Source organism: Aricia agestis, chromosome Z (genome assembly GCF_905147365.1).
Source record: "Aricia agestis chromosome Z, ilAriAges1.1, whole genome shotgun sequence".
NCBI classification, from domain to species: domain Eukaryota; kingdom Metazoa; phylum Arthropoda; class Insecta; order Lepidoptera; family Lycaenidae; genus Aricia; species Aricia agestis.
The window spans coordinates 22,688,628-22,710,474 of record NC_056428.1 but is presented as its reverse complement, the minus strand read 5'-3'; the positions used below and the strand labels follow the sequence as shown (position 1 = coordinate 22,710,474).

General features: G+C 37.0%; 1 protein-coding gene across 1 annotated transcript in view; it reads left to right on the top strand.

The window, feature by feature from the left end:
* The window catches only part of LOC121738406 (SCY1-like protein 2), an 81,365-nt gene extending 61,660 nt beyond the window's left edge, over positions 1-19,705 (top strand). Inside the window, exons 13-16 of the mRNA XM_042130432.1 lie at positions 14,172-14,436; positions 16,909-17,168; positions 17,276-17,344; positions 19,127-19,705. Of these exons, the coding sequence (XP_041986366.1) occupies positions 14,172-14,436; positions 16,909-17,168; positions 17,276-17,344; positions 19,127-19,423 (891 nt within the window). The 3' untranslated portion in view covers positions 19,424-19,705. The remainder of the gene's footprint in view (positions 1-14,171; positions 14,437-16,908; positions 17,169-17,275; positions 17,345-19,126) is intronic.
* Positions 19,706-21,847: the final 2,142 nt, after the last annotated feature.

Here is a 21,847-nt window from a genome sequence, read left to right as displayed (position 1 = left end):
CATGAATGAGTCTTTAATAATACTAGCTTTTGCCCGCGTTTGCCGCGTTAAAAAGTATTATTATATACAATCTTTCATCCCCTATTTTATCCCCTTAGAGGTAGAATTTATCAAAACCCTTTCTTATGCTTGCTATGCTTATGTCATAGTAGCATTATGCATGGAAAGTATTAGCTCGATCGGTTTAAAATTATGTTGTAAAGTGGTCTGAGGTTCTCTCTAGCAAGTATAAATTATTAAGGTGTGGAGTTCGACAAGGTGGATTAACATCTCCTGGTCTGTTCAACCTTTACGTAAATAAGCTGATCGAAGAGCTGAGCAGCACTTATGTCGGTTGTTCCATTGGCGGAGTACGGCTGAATTACATTAGTTATGCTGATGACATGGTGTTGCTCAGTCCCTCACTCAGTGGCCTCAGAAAACTGCTAGGCAAGTGTCAAGCATATGCCGAGGCCCAAGGACTCAGGTATAACTCTAAGAAAAGTGAACTTCTTGTTTTTCAACCCCGTGAACACAAAGTTAGCACCATACCACCCGTGTTTCTAAGTGAAGTTCCACTTGCTAAAGTCAATAAATTCAAATACCTGGGTCATTGGATAACTGATACGCTTGCTGACGAAGTAGACATTGAGAGGGAGCGAAGGGCGTTGGCCGTACGTGGGAACATGACGTTAGCTCGTAGATTTGCAAGATGCTCTACAGAGGTGAAAGTGACCTTTTACACATGCAATCTATGGGCGAGCTACACCCAGCGTGCAATAAATGCTCTTCGTGTTCAGTACAATAATATCTTTAGAATGCTGTTAGGACTACCAAGGTACTGTAGTGCCTCAGGTATGTTTGCCGAAATGCGCACTGATGGCTGTAACGCCATACTAAGGAAACGAAGGGCGTCATTGATGCAGCGTGTCAGAAGTAGTCATAACAACATTTTAAGGGTATTAACTGACAGTTTTGATGGTTTGATAAGGCATTGGATAGAGGTGCATGTTAGATAGAGATTAAGTTTCATTAATAGTTTCAATGCCTTACCATTCATAATAAATAATTTTATACTATAAGAATAATTGAAATGTTATGTACTAACATAATTTAAATTTTAATTGTACTTTCTACTAACACTATGGATTTCCTGTGATTCGAAATAAATGGTTATTATTATTATTATTTAAATTATGTACTAACATAATTTAAATTTTAATTGTACTTTCTACTAACACTATGGATTTCCTGTGATTCGAAATAAATGGTTATTATTATTATTATTATTTAAATTTACAAAGTTTCATAGCCCTTTGGGGGTAGAATTAATAAAAAACTTTCTTAGCCGATACGTCATATCATCTACCTGCATGCCAAATTTTAGCCCAATCCGTCCAGTGGTTTGGGCTGTGCGTTGATACATCACTATGTCAGTTAGTCCCTTTGTGATATATATAATATTTAGATATCTATATGCTGAGTATTCATAAAATTATATACAATTTTTTTTTGGATGCGAATGACCAGAGAAGAAATTGAAGAAAAGAAGGCAAATTTTTTCTCGACGTTTTCAAGGAACAATCCATGGAAACGTCGAGTAAAAATTTGAAATTACCCAGTTTTATATCAGAGATCAAGGGAAAAATTGAAAGAAAGGTATGCTTAATAAAAGAAAATATTGCTTATCAGCGAAATTCCAACATAATGGCGGAAGAAAACTTAAAAAAGAAATGAGTTAAACTTTAGAGCTTATTACATAAGACAAAAAGAAAAGAAAAAATGGAAAAAATCGAGAAATAAGTGTTCATAAATAGAGATGAACTTGTAAAAACGAGAAAACAAAAATAAGTAAATTTCGAGCTGCAAAGCTGTGAGCTACATTTGAGTTGCTGTTCTGTCCAAAGAGATTTAGAATATAATTATTTTTAGGTTCATAGTACCTGGATCTTAATAAATATCTACCGATTAAAACAATATTTGTTGTTATTTTCTCATTTTTCAGATTTTATTTGAAACTGTCTATTTCTTACTATTGGCAGGATATGGTTGTATAGGACATCGTTAATTCTACCCCTTTTGTGACAATTATACATGTGCAACTTATTAATCAGTGTTTTTCTATGATGTTTTAGATAAAACCGTTACATAAAATTTTACATTTGTCTAATTACCGTGTCCATAAAATTTTTAAGTCTTATTATCTAAAACACTATAATTAACTGTACCACGCCAAATTTATTATTGTATTCGCATCTTTCATTGCTTTCATATTTTAATGAGTTTAAGTCAAATTAGCAAAGAAAAAAAATGGAAACGGTAATTAGGCAAATAATGCCAAACCTGAGAATGGCCGATAAATATTTTATAAAATATTACACATTTTGGCAATGTAGACTCATCGCACAGTGAAAAATTTGGGTCCGTATCGGATCAAAAATCTGTAACTTCAAGGTTTTTCATCGTATTGTATTGAGATTTGGCACATATTATATACAGTGATATATAAAGATTTAAAAAATAATCAATTTTTGTATTTTTTTTCAATGTATACATATTTATTTTAGGTAAGAAAAGAGAAAAAAAGTAATATGAGTAGTTATATTATGTTTATTTATTTTATAAATAAGTACTAATATGAGTAAAATTAAGAAAACTTAAACAATTACTTATCACACAAGCATAATAAAATACATAAAATTATAAAATCGTATAGTACCTATCTATACCTCACACCAAACTAATTGATCTCAGATTAGACAAATCTTATAATATTCTTGGTTTTATATAACTAGGTTTTAGTTACTTATAATGTTGTATCTAATTGTTATTATCCTCACTATTCCTAACTAAAATTACTTCCGGTGTAAATGTAGGACAGGGTTGCCAGATTGGGGTTTTTTTTCGCAATTCTGGGGAAAACTTTGACTCTAGGTGAAAATTTGGGGAAACAGTATTTTTGGGGAAATGTTTGGGGTAAATAAATACACTATGGGGATTTTTTGGGGTTAGCACTTCTAAAAAAACACAACAAACAATTAATGAAACGAACGTCCTTTTCATTCGATTAACATCCTGGCAAATATGCAAGAATTCAGAGCCATTAAAAAAATGTCTAGCTAGTCTATGACTGATTCTGTCTTGTCTGTGACTGTCTGTCTCTGGCTGGGTTTGTTGTTTGTTTTAGTTTGTTTGGTCGAGTGAGTAAAAGGTCTGACAGACGTACGAACTTAAATCACGCGGGTTTAAAGTTCGTGAACTTACTCGGCTCGCGTCGTCAGTGAGTGGTGACCCGTGACACACGAGAATCGCTTACACTGGATTACCATGCCCCCAGGATCGCGGCTCGCGGCTCTTTGCTGACACACAGGTGATTAAGATCGTCGAGCCATAAGTCCACGTACTTACTCGCACGTCTGTCACCCCCTTAAAAAAAATGTCTCTTAACTCTCTTTGGTCGAGCGAGCGACCCTATGTAATTGTGTATCTGTTTAACTGTCGAGTGATCGAAACTACTAAATCGAATAAAAGTAGTTTCAATTTTATGTTCGGTTTTTTTTTCTGTAACAAAGCGATTGGGGTTTTTTTTTGAAAACGTATCATTTTGGGGAAATATAAAAATCAGTTTGGGGGAAATCGTAAAATTGCATCTGGCAACCCTGATGTAGGATAACCTTCAGGTACTACCTTCAAAAGACTTTGTGCCTCTTCATCAAGATCCTTCACATTTCTCACATAAGGGTTTATTAAACTTGAAAGGTATAGATCTAAAGTATATAGAAGTGTTTTAAATACGTCTTCATTTGTAGCTATACGGGAACATTTTCTGGCATGGTGCAGGCGCATATTTCTGTAGTGTTTATTGCGCGACTCTTCTGCATCTTCCGACAGTTGCCCAATAGGAGGAACAGAAAAATGTTTGATCACGTATTCTCCGTGTATAAGTAATTTGTGCACGGCGGATGGCATGTAGTACCAATCATAGTTACTAACATAAATTCGCGCAGTTTCTAAGGCATAAACTCCAAATTTTTCGGGATCGATCATCATTCCAGAAGATAGAGCTTGTAAAATAATATACAAGCGTTTAATCAATGTTTCATCAACACCTGTTATGTTCGCCGAGCAAGTGTAATTGTAAAAGAACCTTCGTGCTGTATTTCCATCACTTGAGTTTCCACTTATCTTCTTCGTTCACCAGAAGTTGATGGTAGTGAATGTGCTTCAGACTCCGGAAACTGTACTGAATATCCTGACTCCAGTCAGCTTGTATTATTCCGAATAAATTTGTCCTTTTTCCGTGATGCTTGAGCCCAGCTCTTATTGAAAGAAGGCAGAATATCTCTTTGAATGTCACCAATTACAAAACACGAGTTGTTTTCAGAAACATTTAATGTTTGCTGTAGAACTATGGACAATGATTCCAAGATTCTGCCACGCTCGATATAGGGAATGATGAAATCGCCCTTAGTACAGTTGAAAGTTGACATTTTAATGGAAATAACCATGAAATACCTAACCAATTTAAATAAGTGTCACGCAATATGAAATACACGCTGAAGTGTGCAATTTGAAGAAATTTGCTTCCCCGGTTATACTGGTTTTTTAGATATGAAATACGTACTAATATCAATGTTATGCATATTTACATATCACTCACGCAGGACGAGTGCAGAATAGAATATAATAAGCTATTGCTCTCAAAATATTGTGATTATTATTGATTTTGCACACTATGTCAACAGTAACCGCAAAAGATACCGAATTATCTACTCCGACACATTTTTCCCCATAACTTCCAAAACCGCAAACTTCCGCAGATGATTTTTTTAATTTTTCATTTATGAATAGTTAGGCTATCAAATAACACATAAAATTGCGCGTGGGGAGCCATGGGTAATTGTGAAAACTTTCGACGAAGAAAAAAGAAAAGTGAAAAATAGGGTATGTAAATTTTTAGGTACTTACTCAAAAATAAAAATCACAGCAAAAAAAGTTAATAGCTCATTATTAAGAACATAAAATATCCTTTTTAAAAATGTATAAAACTGCATGCATGTGCTAAATACTTTTTTCACAATATTCATTTCAATTATGTGTATGCAAACATTTGAATGAGCCATCCGCTACTTCAACTTACTTCTACCTATGAAAAAAATATTTATGCAGTTTTAGTACAAAAAAGTGTCTGATTAGGATTATTTGGTTATTAGAGCATCGAATACAATAAATATTTCATTCAAATTGTGATATTTTTAAAAAACATTTATGATATGCTCTAGTTCTACCATTTTCCATAGTGCATCGGAGATGTAATTATCGACTTGATAAATATTTTCTCGGGACCGGGAGGTATCGTCGGAACTCCTTTTAAATAATAATAATTAATAAAAACGGTTTACAAAACGCTCTTATAAGTTAAATAACATTGACGATGAATCTACGAACTTACTTACTTGAATCTTTTGTCCAAGAAATTATAGTTATTTCTTCTCTACGAAGACAGGAAACAAAACTTAAGGCCTATGCTAACCCGTCTGGCCATCAAGTAACAAAACTACAGGTAGGTACTCCCATTATATCGTTATTACAACATTAATTTTACTCGTAAAGAGAGGTCCAATTCTCATATACTTTTGCTTCGCAACTTTCACTCGCAAGCACATTCTGGTTCACAAGTTCCTGGATTAGGGACCCGATTCTCAAGCCTGGGATCTCCTTTCGATCGCAGGCTAGCTGATGTAATAAGGAGTAACTTACGCTACTTTTTAACCGACTTCAAAAAAGGAGGAGAACATATTTTTACTTTTTTATTTTTTCACCTATGTATTTTAAATTTTGTTGACGCGGACGAAGTCGCGGGTAACAGCTAGTAAATACATAAATACATAAATACATACATACATATAAATAAAATTGGAGTGTCTGTTTGTAATATTGAAAGAACCGTTTTTTACTACAGGCATATGAATCTATATACGATACATACACCAAAACAACAATTTTTACAATTGTTGTCTGTATGTCTGTCTGTTTGTTCCGGATAATCTCTGAAACGGCTGGAGCTATTTTGCTGGGACTTCTTTTGGTAGATAGCTGATGTAGTAAGGTGTAACTTAGGCTACTTTTTAACTGAATTCCAAAAAGGAGGAGGTTATATTTTACTTTTTTCATATTTGTCAGCGGATTATTCATCTTTGTTATTATACTATGCTAACGCGGACGAAGTCGCGGACAATAGCTAGTACTTCAAATAAAATACCACTTTATGACCTAACCTATAGGTTTCATTTTATTCTACGCCACTATAAATCAGCGGCCGCGGCAGTAGCTAAACTAATGTCGGTAGAAAATGAAACCTATGGCATAATCAAATCTGTATATATAAAATTCAAAGGTGACTGACTGACATGGTGATCTATCAACGCACAGCCCAAACCACTGGACGGATCGAGCTGAAATTTGGCATGCAGGTAGATGTTCTGACGTAGGCATCCGCTAAGAAAGGATTTTGATAAATTCCAACCCCAAGGGGTTACAATAGGGGGTGAAAGTTTGTATACAATAATTGTGGGCAAAAGCTCGTATGTCATAAAGTGGCACTTAATTTGTATTTTTGTCGGTCGCGGTTGCTAGCGGCAAGGATCAAAAAGCCACCTTAGCGCGTGAGCCTGCAAACGAAACGACGTTCGAGCCTTGAGAATCGTGCCCTTGAATCGGAAATTCAAAAACGGATTAATACCAGTCGTCCACAAATAATCCTCTTTAAATAATTAAACTCTTGAATACTTCAAAATGATATGTAATTATAACTGAACTTCATTGGTAATCAGATTTACGATTGAATAAACACCAAAATATTATAACTAATAATTAATAATATAATAAGCTTCAACATGTAATTAATTTTAATTCTAAAGTGATGGAATCGTGATACTGATATATTTTGTAATTGCTGCATTGGAAAAGGACATAGAATATTATGATCAAATTGATTCATAATCACATTTCCAAAAAGCCAGCTTCATTTTTTCGCGATAAAAAGTATCCTATGTCTTTTCCTGGTACCTACCCAAAGTATTTGAATACCTATTTCAGCAAAATCGGCTCGGCGGTTCGGGCGTGAAGACGTCACAGACAGGCAGATGGACAGACTCACTTTCGCATTTATAATATTAGTATAGATCCACACAATGTACGTAGCAAAGACAAGTTAAAGCAGAGATTATGTCTTGGCACTCTTGTTTAATCACATGAGATTTAAACTTCCGCATTGATGGTCGTTAATGGAACCAATAGTTTGTAGAGAGCTTAAAACGTTTATCCTTAGTATAATATCATAAATGCGAAAGAGTGTCTGTCTGTCTGTTACTGTGTCCCGAGAAAGGACACAGGATATTTTTTATCCTGGAAAATGTATGGTTCCCGTGCAATAAATAAGTAGCTATACATATTATATTTCATTCAATAGCTCCTCTGGCCTGTAACTTTTATCCTTTATCGCATACCATTAGACGATCAGACTGCCCGTTGGTCAATTTCTATACATAAGGCTGATATACCTTCTATCAAAGTCTAACATAAACCTAAAACATTGTATTGTATAATGTATATCTAAAAATTGTACTCGTATTATATACCTACAAAGTTAAATAAAAGAGCTCAGGTTAAGCATTATGAAATAAAATGACTTTCAAACACCTTGCAATTATTTAAGATTCGCGTAGAATTACATTGAAAATCCATTGTTTAGAGTGTTCGATGGCTCTTAATCCTCAATCTATTTATCGTTAAGAGCGTTTACGCCGTTCACGCTCAATTTGGCTTAAAACTGTACTTTTCAAACTTGAAAAAATCATTAACCACTTATCTTTATAAAAATGTTGATTTTTATAGGAAATTTCACTGTCTATATAGTAAGTAGAGAAAAAAATACGATTTATAGAGTATTTGTACATAAAATCTCGATACCTTAACAGAGATTTTCTTTAAGTTTTAGGTTGGGTTACACCAGAGGCGTGGTTATAGTTAAAGTTAAATATGGCGTCCAAACACCCCACATTCTCATACGATATGTGTCAATTTTTCCGGTTATAGTTAAGGTTAAAGTCAAAGTTAGTTGGTGCAACCCAGTCCTAGTATCAGTTTCGAAGCTTAAAATTTACGAAACCAGCGATAGATCTAATTAGAAAAAAAATAATAACCTATTGACCAGATCCTTAAACAAATAGTTAGTTGAAAAAATATTTCATTTAGGTATTAAAATATAAGTAACTAGCTGTCTCGACAAACGTTGTTTTGCCATATAAATAATTTTAGGTATGAAAAATAGATGTTGGCCGATTCTCAGACCTACTCAATATGCTCACAAAATTTCATGAGAATCGGTCAAGCCGTTTCGGAGAAGTAAGGGAACGAACATTGTGACACGAGAATTTAATATATAAGATTTAAATTCAAAGAATGAGAAATATCAAGGTATTAAAACTTTTTTAACATATTTATTTAACTTAATTAAGTATAATAATAGCTTCATATCATAGAACACTTTAATTTAAAAAATAATTTTCAAATATCCACAAATCTTTAGTTTTTTTTTTCTACAAATATTTTAAAACTATAGTGCGCGCGGAACTAGCTGTTGGCCGCGCCTTATATTATTATGTGAGCGGTGGGACGGAGATACGGGGAAGCTTGATTTTGACAGTTCTGGCTAGTTTAGACAAAACGCACAAGAGATTCCAATAGCAAGATGAGTCCGCCGATGAAAAGATAATCTAAAGAAATAATATTAAAAGTGCATACGTTTTTTAAAAAACGGGAAGCCGATGTCAATAGTTTAGAATATAAAACTGATCAATTGTCTTTAATTTATTATTTTCAATACTTCAATAATTATTGTTCAAGATTCAACAATAATTATTAATGATTATTAATTGATTCAAGAGAATCTCATGTGCGGTGCGAGCAGCAAGCAACCCGCCCCCTCACCCCTGTCCCTACCAGGCGGGGCCAACTAGTTCCGCGCGAACTATAGATACCATAAATCGCTGTGCGCAAAGCAAATAGTCCGCCGCGAGGCTTGTATGGAAACTTGACATTATGCATAAACGCTCGTAATGGACACTACTCGTATATCATAAGCATCAACATCATCTAGAGTTGGCTTAGCACGTATTAAATAAATACTATATCACGTCCGCAACATTGCTTCGCCAAAATTCGTTTATCGCGGAAGAACCGTACATTTTTCCAACATAAAAAGTATCATCGCCCGCAACTCTGCTGGCGACTTAGGATATTTTTAGGTCATCTAGGATAGTATTATATTTTTATTTTTTTACTTCGGTATCAACATCTAATATAATCTAAGTAAACAGAGCCTGTAGCCAAGACGTTTTCTTTACTTATTGACATTCTAAAACGAATCGAACGTCAACTTCATATTAACGAACGCATAAGTCAATTCCATATACATTTTGATCGACTATTCTATAAAAAGCGATAATGAAAAGGTCTTGACTAAAAGGCCACAGGCGTGTAAACAACCGAAAATAATTCACAGCATAAACTAAAATCATTGTTATCAATAACAATGATTTTAGTTTATGCTATCAATTTGATTGAAATGTTTTCAGGCCAGTAGGCCAACATGAGATTTGGTTTGAGCTCAGACAAATTATCTGCTGTTATTATAATAATTTTAATACAATAATTCCTGCTATTATTATAATTATAACACAATGGAACTACAAATGTGCTAATTTTATAAAAGATTAAACAGGGTTGGTACTACGAATAGATTTTCAAGTGTAATATTTAAAGGCGCAAAAGGGTCAATTCAGACCGCAACGCGACGCGTAGATGCATTTCTAAAATATGGATTTGACAGATTCGCAAGACGTCCCACGCAATTGAAATCTGTCAAATCCATACAAATTTATGCCGCGCCGCGCCTCGCCTCGCCGCGCCTCGCCTCGTCGCGTTGCGGTCTGAATTGACCCTAAGTGGATGAAGTGACTAACAATAATTTCAAAAACGTTATGCGCGGCAACCGTGTGTATGTTTCTGGGATAAAAAGTACTTATCCTTTGGCCCCGGGACAAAGTGTCATATTATATTCGGTTCAGCGATTTACGCATGAAGAGGTAGCAGACAGACAGACACACTTTCGTATTTATAATATTAGTACCTATGGATATGGATTCGTCGGTATGAAACATCAACTTGCAAAATACTCATGAAAGTATAAAAGTTTACATTAAAATGAAATAGTAAACAAACGAATTTCGTTGTAAAATACCGAGCTTTTTAGGGTTCCGTAGCCAAATGGCAAAAACGGAACCCTTATAGATTCGTCATGTCTGTCTGTCTGTCCGTCCGTATGTCACAGCCACTTTTCTCCGAAACTATAAGAGCTATACTATTGAAACTTGGTAAGTAGATGTATCCTGTGAACCGCATTAAGATTTTGACACAAAAATGGAAAAAAATATTAAAAATTGTAAGAGTCCCCGTAGGTACAACTGAAACAAAAAAAAAATTTTTCATCTAACCTATGCGTGTGGGGTATCTATGAATAGGTCTTCATAAATCATATTGAGGTTTCTAAAATCATTTTTTTCTAACCTGAATACTTTGCGAGAGAGACTCTTCCAAAGTGGTAAAAGGTGTGTCCCTCCTCCTCTAACTTCTAAAGTAGGGGCATGATAATTCTAAAAAAATATATGATGTACATTACTATAAAAACTACCAACGAAAATTGGTTTGAACCTGGATCTAGCAAGTAGTATTTTTTATACGTCATAAATGGTAAACCTTAATTTAACTTTCATTAAATCAACTGAAATATTAAAATAAATCAAAAATCTTTTGATTTCATAGAAACAAACCTTATTGCTGCTGCGGAACCCTTCATGGGCGGGTCCAACTCGCACTTGGCCGCTTTTTTAAATAGACGCGGATTAAAATGCACAACCGAGTATTTTCATATTGCCAACATTTTTATTTAAATTACCTATCACGTTTGTTTAGTATTTAGTTGAACTAGAGGTTGCCCAATGGTCGAAATTCGACCTTAGTTTCAACGACATTAGGACTACTGCATATATTTTGTAAAAAGTCAATAACTTAATCATATTTTTTTCAACTCTTGTCTCTGGGACTCAACTGTTAACTGATCTGAGACTGGCCGTGTAAGCATTGTCTAATAGTATCTCAGATTCAATAAAAAAACTATAATCCATTTTCAATTTGTCACCTTGTCAACAGACTTCAACCATAAATAAAAGAGTATAATTCGTATGTATAGGCTTGTCACTCAAAAACCTGTCATTTTTCCTAGTGTGTGTGTTGTAGTGTGTAATAAAACATTACGTTTTATTTGTTAAAAAAGTGTATGATAAAAGCATAATTTCAAAATAATATTAGCTCTATGCACTCCTTCACCATATTATAAACTATAACTGTGCAAAATTTCATTCACCTACCGCGTTTCCCCATTTTTCGTCAAAAGGGATACAAAGTTTTTGGCTCACGTATTAATATATAGATGAGGTTATGTTGAACCTGCATGAAATAGCGTAGTTCAAAGAACGTTAAATTAAGACAATAATAAAGACGTTAGTCGACGAAGCAGTTAAGTAACAGTTAAAAAATTGCCGTTTTATTCCATAAATGGAAGCTTAAGGGTCGAGAAAATCATTTGAAATCAAATAATCGGCCAAGTGCGAGTCGGACTCGCGCACGAAGGGTTCCTTACTATTATAGAGCAGCAAGCCCCCTAAATTTTTTACTTTATTTTAAATTTAATATCATATTATTAGTTTCATCACTTTCTGATAAAGTGCCTGATAGGCTATTCACAACAGACTCTCCATACTTGATCTGTCAAGTTAATTGGTGGATAGCCTTATCAGGAAGCAGTGAAACAGGCCCTAAATATTAAATTACAAATATAACTAAGGACTTTGGGAAAAATTCAAGTACCTACTTGTTGCCATTATTGATATAGAGCAAAAAAGGTCGAAAAAATCACGTTCGTTGTATGGGAATCCCCCTTAAATATTAATTTTATTTTGTTTTTATAGCGGTAGTTTTTGTTGTTATAGCGGCAACAGATATACATAATCTGTGAAAATTTCAACCCTCTAGCTATTACCGTTCTTGAGTTAGAGCCTGGAGACAGACGGACAGACATCGAAGTCTCAGTAATAGGGTCCCGTTTTTACCCTTTGAGTACGGAACCCTAAAATCTGCGGATTTTATGTATAGCCAGATGAAGAAGTAGTAAGTTACATGGTTTGTTCAAATTATAAGGGAAAAAACTACGAATAATAAAAACTATTATGATGTGCTATTAAGAAATGGTTGTTTAGAACTAGTCTTTTCAAGTTTATCCAAACGTGTTTATTTTGTCGTACGTAAATCTTTTACGAATAAACCTTTTTTGGGTGTTGACCGGCCTTTCTGTTGAATGGACGTACCATCAATATTTACCCTTAGGCTCAATTTACACCGCCGCGGAATAGAACGGAAGCGACATTTTGCAGCGAAACTTTACATAGCACAATTAACTTAAAACATCAACAGTATAAAACACAAATTAAATATGAGCCAAAAAAATTGGAAGCGCGTTTTTTTCTCGAGAATTCTCCGGTGCCGATTTCCTCGTATGAGGCGAAATTGACGCTTCCATTCCGTTCCATTCCGCGGAGCCTTACACCTATATATTGGAATGGCTACGCAGCACCTATTTGGACTAAAATGTGAAGTTTATATTGGTACGAGTATGTGAGAACGTATAGAATTATTAAATTATCTTACCTGCGATCTTATAAGTTTATGAAAAACAATATATTATATCTTATAAGTTTTACACGTGGGAGAGACATGCTTCGGCACGAATGGGCCGGCTCTACCGGAGAAATACCACGTTCTCACAGAAAACCGGCGTGAAACAGCGCTTGCGCAGGGTTTCGCCGAGTGAGTGAGTTTACCGGAGGCCCAATTCCCTTCCTTATCCTCCCCTATTCCCTTCCCTTCTCATCCCTACCCTCCCCTATTCCCCCTCAAAAGGCCGGCAACGCACCTGCAGATCTTCTGATGCTGCGAGTGTCCATGGGCGACGGAAGTTGCTTTCCATCACCCGTTTGCTCGTTTGCTTCTTTCATTAAAAAAATGCTCTCGCTTTGGCAATATAAGGGGCATATTTAGCTCAAAGCCTGAATCGTGCTATCGAAGTTTTCTGAATTTATACACAATATTTATACCCCATCTAAAACTGACTGAGCTTACACTGACTTAACTACTAACGGCCGTTCCCAATATTTGATCTATCTCTGGCTTTGCCCTACTAGAGATAGGAATAGCTCACATTAGACATTAGAGACATATATTTTTTGTCAATTCAATGTTAGCTGCGATCGGTCGTATGTCAAACCAGAGATAGATTGAATATTGGGAACGGCCGTTAGTCCATTATCGCTTTTATTGTTATAAACATTTTTCTAATTCTACAAATTCAAATGTTACTTTTTATTAAAACACTATTCAGAATGGTAATTATGCACAATCTGGTCATGGCAATGAAAATTATGTTAATTAGCAACACGCATAGTATTATTGTATTATTGTGATTAAATCTTCATATTCTGAAAATGAATATGCAACACCTGAATCATCGAAATACTTTGAAGGCTGAGAGCTATTACACCTGTGCAATACCTGTAATGTGTAGTTATTAATTATTCTGTACACGACTGCTATTAATGTTATTCGTATTTATAAAAATAATAATAGTAAATCCTTTCGTTGCACAAAGAACAAGAAAAACACAATGTGATACCTAGAACAAAAGAAATAACGACCAAGAAAAAAAATTAATATGAGCAAAATGGCGTCCTTATCACATACAGGGTGTAACAAAACAAAGTGACATTAATTAAAGGTTCGCATGTGTTTCTTATAATATATCGACATCATCTTTGTAAGTAGCTGCACTGAAAGAGTCTTTTGATTTCTATGTTTCTAGGAGCCATGATCTTTCCCATAAGACGACAAAAATCTCTTTTAGAGGTACTTTTAAAGTGAATTCAATATAAGGGACACTTGCACACCCCAAAGTATTATCACATAGTTTCGTTACACCCTGTATAATTAAGAGATACTTAAAAATACTCACCTTGCTGCAGATCCTCTACGATATGCTCGAGAATATAGACAAGGTGCAACGGCCTAACCTGAAGCCGGACAACCACGCGAGCCCCGAGCGAAGGGCCCTGCGTCATCAGATCAGCACCGACAACATGAACAATGCTCCACCGTTCAACATCCCCAACCTGCGCGTGGAACAGCGAAAAACGTCCAGTGCTGAGGACATGGCTCGCAAGAACTCGATAGCTGGGTCCGCACCAAAACCACCGACCTCAAACACTGGCAGCGTCGGAGGATTCAAAAGTGAGTGTTTTAATAGTATAGAGCAGGGGTCACCAGATGGCGGACCGCGGTCCGCATCCGGACCGCCGACCCATTGTGTGCGGACAAAGCACGTTCGCAGATGATCTTCGTCAATATCTATAGCTTGCACCAATATTTCACTCCAAACTTCAAAGAGATACCTAATTAGCTACACACCGCAAGACATCATGTGACCGCAAAGATCACATCATGTCTTAAAACTGACCCTGAGCGAAACTAATTGTTGACCCCTTTTTTTTGGTCGGGAAATGCCATTATGCATCCCCGGCAGTGCTGGGGAGGACAACCGGGGTATGTAGGACTCGTTGCGACCGATGGATGGTAGTGGCCCCGCAGCTCTACCCACTAAAATCCGACCGTGTTCCTTTCTACGCTGCTACTGACAGGTCCACGGGAAATGTGGGGCCACCGCAGTTTTATCAGCGGGCGTCTGCCTTGGTCGTTGGCACACACGTCTGTGTGGGGGCGTTTAGTTGCCCCCCAGGCCGAACAGAGACCTTACTAGGATCTAAGGCTTGTCTAGGCCATTCCTCTGCGTTTACGTCGCGAAGCACTGGAACACATAGCACAACGCGACCTGCTCGGGGGCTCTGTGCAATGGACATCGGCGTCCCCACACCGATGCCCCGAGCTCCCAGGCTATGGCGGACCGTTTCGGTCGTCATGGTTGACCCTACGTCGCCTTGGCCGGCTGCGTCTTCGGGGATCGAGCGCCTCCCGCTCGCGTATGCGCCCGGCCTCCTCTTTGGCGGCCATTACTTGCTCAGCAAAGTCTTCGACCGCCCTTAAGAGCTCACCTGACTCTAAAAATCAAACATCGTCCTTCTCTCTTCACACTCACGCCCGTCTTTCATATGCCAGGTGAAAAAGGACGGCGCGGAATCATCGCCGAGTTAGTTTTACTTGAATAAAAGACGAACTATAATGATTATGAAAAAAGTGTTTTGAGCAAATTTAGGTTTTATCGATACCTTTTTAGATATTAAAAAATATTAAAGAAAAGACAGCAAACTTCGAAGATCCAAACAAAAATGTGTCTAAAACAAGGTTTTTTGTAAAAAAAGAAACTATCTAGCATTTTTTGAGTAATCGTGTTTCTATCTTAAGCATTTAATCTTTATGAACTGAAGTTACTTGTGTCAAAAAATCAGTTTTCTAGACCTTACAGATTTTGAGCTCTAGGTTAAAGTATGTAGTCAAGTTAGGGTCATATGGGCTCTTCATCCTTAATTGGTGCCCAGCATCGAGCGAATCAATGCTGGGAGTATATCTATAAGTTAGTATATCTTATAAGTTTTATACGTGATAGAGCCATGCTTCGGCACGAATAGGCCGGCTCGACCGGAGAAATACCACGTTCTCACAGAAAACCGGCGTGAAACAACGCTTGCGCTGTGTTTCGCCGAGCGAGTGAGTTTACCGGAGGCCCAATTCCCTCCCCTATCCTCCCCTATTCCCTTCCCTTCCCATCCCTACCCTCCCCTATTCCCTTCCCTTCCCATCCCTACCCTCCCCTATTCCCTGTTAAAAGGCCGGCAACGCACCTGCAGCTCTTCTGATGCTGCGAGTGTCCATGGGCGACGCAAGTTGCTTTCCATCAGGTGACCCGTTTGCTCGTTTGCCCCCTTATTTCATAAAAATAAAAATAAAAATGAAGTTGTCTTTAAATCTTTTTTCTTATGAATTTTAAGGTAGGTCAATGCTTGATACGAGTTTAATATTTTTACCTGTATCAAAAGGTATCCTAAAAAAAAATCACGGACCACTAAGGTGCTACAACTAGTTGTAAACCTGCTCTACTATATGATGGTTATACTGTACTATTTCTATACGAATTTCAGTTTGATCCATGGATTTATCTTACATCCGTCCTTGATAACCCATCTGGATCCGTGTTTTGATTTCCTGTTTTATAAGCGCTACGGTTCTGTCAAAAATATTCCGTATTATTTCTACTGCGTACTGTTCGCTTTATAGACGCAAGTTACTTTGTTACTTGTGCAAGTCCGTGGTAACGGAGACACATTTTTCGGGGATAAAAATCTTTGGTTGTAATTATAATTATTATGTTTTAAGGCCTAGTAGTCCCTAAAATGAGCAGGTCGATGTCTGTCAGAACGGTAAAGATATAAGTAAAAGATACAAATAAAGTATTATTATAACGGGATCACCCAATATAATCACACTCGTGTCAACATGATATTGAAAACAGGCGTTAAAATTATGTGATCCTTATGACTCCTCTCACATTAGCTAGGTACTAATTAATCAGATTACCGTGTACTCGAAGGCGTGTTAATATTAATACTGCTTCAAACGTTTATATACAAGTTTACACTATTCAGTTATTACTAGTATTACGCCTTCTCATCTTTTATCTGTTAAAGTTTAGATATTATCTTATTGTATGATTATGGGATACTGTCAATATAATTTTAATTTTATTTACAGGTACAGGCATCGGACAGTGGTTCTTTGGATCCAACAATTCGACCAATAACGACAATAACTTCTTGCGCGTGGCCAGCGCTTTCCCGAATCGTCGTCTCTCTGACAACACCCTGATGACTCCCAAGATCCGCATCGCCCCCTCCTGCGCCTCATCGCCCGGGGGAACCCCCGGAGGCAGCTCGGGGCTCCCCACGCGCAGACACTCTAGCATCGGGCCCCAGGAGCGCCGGGGCTCCGCAGTCAACCTCTCCCCGCCGACCGTAAGTTGCTCACACGTCAGCGAATCTGAGCAATACTCACACAAGCACTACCCGATTAGGGCATTCTAGGATAAATAGCCAATGTAGTCACGATGTTATTTTGGCAGGCCTACCAATACAGGGGCAGAGGTGGATCAGGCTCGAGCCTGTCCGTGCCATCGACCTCGCACTGCGGCGTAAGTGACGCCCTAGAGCAGTTCCCAACACTTCTGAATGTGAACGGCTTGTCGATGTTATCTTCGCCGTTGTCCTCTCAAGCCGACCGAGAGTACCATTCATTGCCATCGTCCATTGCACGAAACTGGTTTGGGTCGTCAGCTCCAGGGTTCATTACACTTCCTTTCCTGCGGCGATCAGCGAAGGGATGCATGCGATCTCGTGCATGCATGAGCCCGACTCGACGACTGGCCGTCCGCTAACCTTCTGTCCTTGCCATGTGATTACCTACTACCTGATGTCATCGTTCTGATTCATACACGACACAACACGAAACTCTGTCCTGTACTCTTCTGTGTCTTTCGAATAAATGTTCTCTCTAATTATCTGTATCTGAGACGCATATAGATTATATGTTTTGGTGTACGATGTTCTGTACGTCGGCGCTCTCTTGGTGTACTGGCTCTCGGCCGAATGGTTATCGCTCTCTTATTTATTGTTGCTATTTGTTCTTCTACGCAGCTTGCACGGAGCATGATCGTGAGTATGATCCTGTCTAACGTGTCTTCGCGAAATTATTTTATTTTTTCTTACATATTTTATCTTTTTACAACGTTTACACCTTTTTCAATTATATATTGTTTATATATTCTGAGTGCTTATAATATCTTCCCAAAATAATTTCACAGTCAAAGAATTATATTTTAAATAGAAGTCTTTGTTCACAGTATTGGCGCCGCCCGATTATTTTACCGACCGACAAACATTCAAATAAAATGTCACTTTATGACATAGGCTATAGCTTTCATTTTCTAGAATCTAGACATTTGTGATTGGTCTAGCAACCCATGCCACCACTGCTTTTTAGTGGCGTAGAGTAAAATGAAACCTATAGCGTATGTCGTAAAGTAACATTTTATTTGAATTTTTGTAGGTCGGTAAAATAAACGCGCGACAATAAGTCGTAGTGCGCGCCAGCTCTAACTTCATTGTACATTTGCATTAGCGACATTAAAATATATTTTATATTTTTGTTGTGCTCTAGTTTAAGCAGTTTTCATAATTATAGAGCTTAGACTGTCACTTATAAACATGCTAAACAATAAACAACACTAAACACATATTTTAGACTGGCTCGGGCGGTTGTCTCATGACATTCACTAAAAGCAATATACCTAACTCCTTGATATTATTAATTGTGAAAATGTTTTGTGGCTGCGTATTTCTTCAAGTAGAAAGGCTATGTGCTTATGTACTGCTTAAAAGACGCATGCAGTATTTACTGTGTACTAATTTTAAAAAAAGTTGTTTATAATAGCAAACAAATGTTCTACGAACGTAAGTACTAAGCTAAGTTGCGTTTCGCGTATATCCGTTTTTCTTGTATTGATAATATTTTTAAAGTTTTTATTAAAAATATGCTGAAATTCAATGTAAATAATTGTTTTGGTCTAAAAAATATTTCTTATAATTTTACACGTCACACTAATATTGGCATTTACTTCAGAAGTGAAACTTTGACGCACTTAATTTTTGAATTATTTAAAATATGATACTGCTCATAATGTTATTGAAAAATATTTTGCAATTATTCTATTCGCATGTTTGTGACAGGTCGTCGGTAGCAATTTTAATAAACTGTCAAAAAATAAAGTTAATTCATTTGATTCTGTTACCTCATACCTAGCTTGAGAAGTTTCACTTCGCATTTTGTTCACGATCACAATTTTAAATTCTACCTTACAACTTGGCATGGATTCGAGTGTACAATTAACGTGGTATCTAACTGGAGTGTCGTTTAGGGTGGGTCGATGCCGAACACGTCGTCGAGTGTCCCATTTCTGCTCACGTCATCGATGCAGTCGATCCGCTCGCGCCGCCCGTCCGCCTGCCTCAGCGGTTCCCAGGGCTCCGGGATCCTGCAGCAGCTCAGCAGCGGCATGGTAAGGCATCTGCCCGTCCGCTCCCATAGCAACGTCCCTAACGCGCAGCCATGGGGCTCCATCCAGGGCGCCACCGCCGCCGGGTACAGCGCACTCCGGCACACCGCTATGGCGGTGCGCAAGTGCCCCTCGCTTAACATCACACTCACTCGTTAAGCCGCTCAATGTTGTCAGTAGACACGACCTTAGCTCGCTTCGTTTCGTTCGTCTGCTCTTAAGACTGATACAGCTTACGAGAGATTTATTCACGTTTCAATATGGAAGGAATGGATATTGAGCTTTAATCGATGGACATATCACTTCAGGTGTCCATATGTAAAAATTAGGGAGGTGGGATTTTTTTAATTGTAACATGAAACAAGATGTACAGCAAAATGTTGTAAACGGTGCTGTGATATATATTATATATTATTATATTTATTAGTATCGTTATACTTACTGCTTTGTTTTGTTAATTATTAGAATTTGATTCGGATGCATCATTGCTCTGAAAATTTAAGCTTCTGAATCGGGCACTCGCAGCGTTAGAGAAAAATTCGTTTTGAACGATCGAGCATAACGTGCGCCGGATTTGGAGGTTTACTTTTAATATGAGCAATCGTAGCCTAACTTATTATTTAGCCTTCGCTCACATATGACAAGATTGTCTTGATTTCCCGTAGCTCGTTAACGCCTACCTCATTTTGCCACAATTATTTTTGTAATTTACACTTTGTAATTTTTGAACTTTCATCTTTTTAATATTTTTTAATTTTTTCGTCTTGTTATGTGTGATCCAAGGGTTCAGCTTAAATTTGCTGCATCTCAGATGTATTATGTGCCAAAACGTTAGCGAGGTTAAGAATAATGTGCGCCACTTAAAGGTTTCGAATGTTGGATCACAGGAAACATCTTCTTATGAGGAAAATATTGACAATATTTTGGTTGTAATAATAACAAAATTACCAAAGGTTCCTTCAAGATTAAATTATTATTAACATTAATGAGTATTAACGGTACATTAGACGAACAGCTGAGCTGAAACCGCTTAAGTAAAACATAACAAAACTTTTGAATTCCGATTTAAAAAAGTATAATTTTATTAGTTACAATTTAATCACAATAACGTTGACGAATTCGCCTTTTTAGTAGCTTAGAGGTATTGCTTTATTGGCTTGGTTGCGACTAGATAGAAGTAGAGTAGATACCGTGGTTACAGGATTGCCAGCCGTTTTATTTATCCTTTTTACCTTACATCTATTCTTCTTACATTTTTACCTTACATCGAACTTCCCCGATCTCTTTCCATTCTTGAGAATGATTTTTCTGGCAATACTGTATGCGATTTTGGGTTTTTGTAGTGGTAGTTTGAGCGGTCGGGCGGGAAAAAGATAGAGAGACAATGTAATGGGTTACGTAAGTTTCCTCACCGAGCTCGATTTGGGGGACCGTAGTTTAGTATATGATTTTAATGAGACTTTATTGTGGTTTCCAGCATCAGCTGTTTTCCGGGCGTACGTAAAGGGTTAGACCTGCTAGTATAGGGAGCGGCCGGAGTCGCATCGCTTGGCCTCGCCGCCCAACGCATCGATCACCCTACCCCGCACCCTAACATCACCTTACATTCCTCATACACGCTTCACATTCGGCCATACAAACAAAATTTTGCAAACTCATAAAGTTGATTTCGACTCGACTACCTGCATGCTGCTTTGGCGACTCGATGCAGTAGCATGGAAAAATGGGGTTCAAATACGATACTGGCACAGACTAGCGCATGAGTCATGATCGAAATGCATGGTTACAAAGTTTACTTTATGTACCGACTACCGAATAAAATGAGGACTCGTAAGAAAGTCCACAAGCCCATTTTTCTGCAAAAGAAAAATTACAAATTACGAAAATTCTACATATTAAAAGTGTTCATATTGCAATAATTTAGTATAGTTTAATATATTCAAAACAAAGAAATAATAACAAACATTTGAAATATTCATTCACATATTAACATTAATTAGTAATACATCAAGAAGCACAATTCAAAGCACCATCAGTAATCTTGAAGGAATCCTTACTATGAAAAGTCCGGTTTCCCAACCATTGGTCAACCGGTGATTAACGTCAGTAATTGTAATTGGTGAAAATCTTTTTTAGTCGTGAGATGATTCGGGTTAGTTTTAGGGGTAATTTCGATGTTGGCGCTGGTCGCCTTATCTGCGGTGCTCAATGCTCTCCATATTCCCCTAAAATATACCCCACAATCCAACATAAATGTGTTCCGACTAAAATATGTGCAAACACACTAGCCATTTTATCAAACCAACGCACAAATATAATTTTCCTATGTTATGACGCATATATTTGTTAATATAAGTAAAAGTATTTTATTATAATTATAATTAGTGTACATTAAAAATGTAAAAAGTTATGCGTATTGATTTTATTATATAATTTATGTGGTGGTGGTTTTTAAAAAACGCCGCAACTAGTGAAATTAATTTATTATTACTATGATATTATAATAATCGAGTTATAGTATAAACATGATTGTTAATTATTTTACGTTTGCCAAGATGAAAAATTATAACATGAGACAAAGAG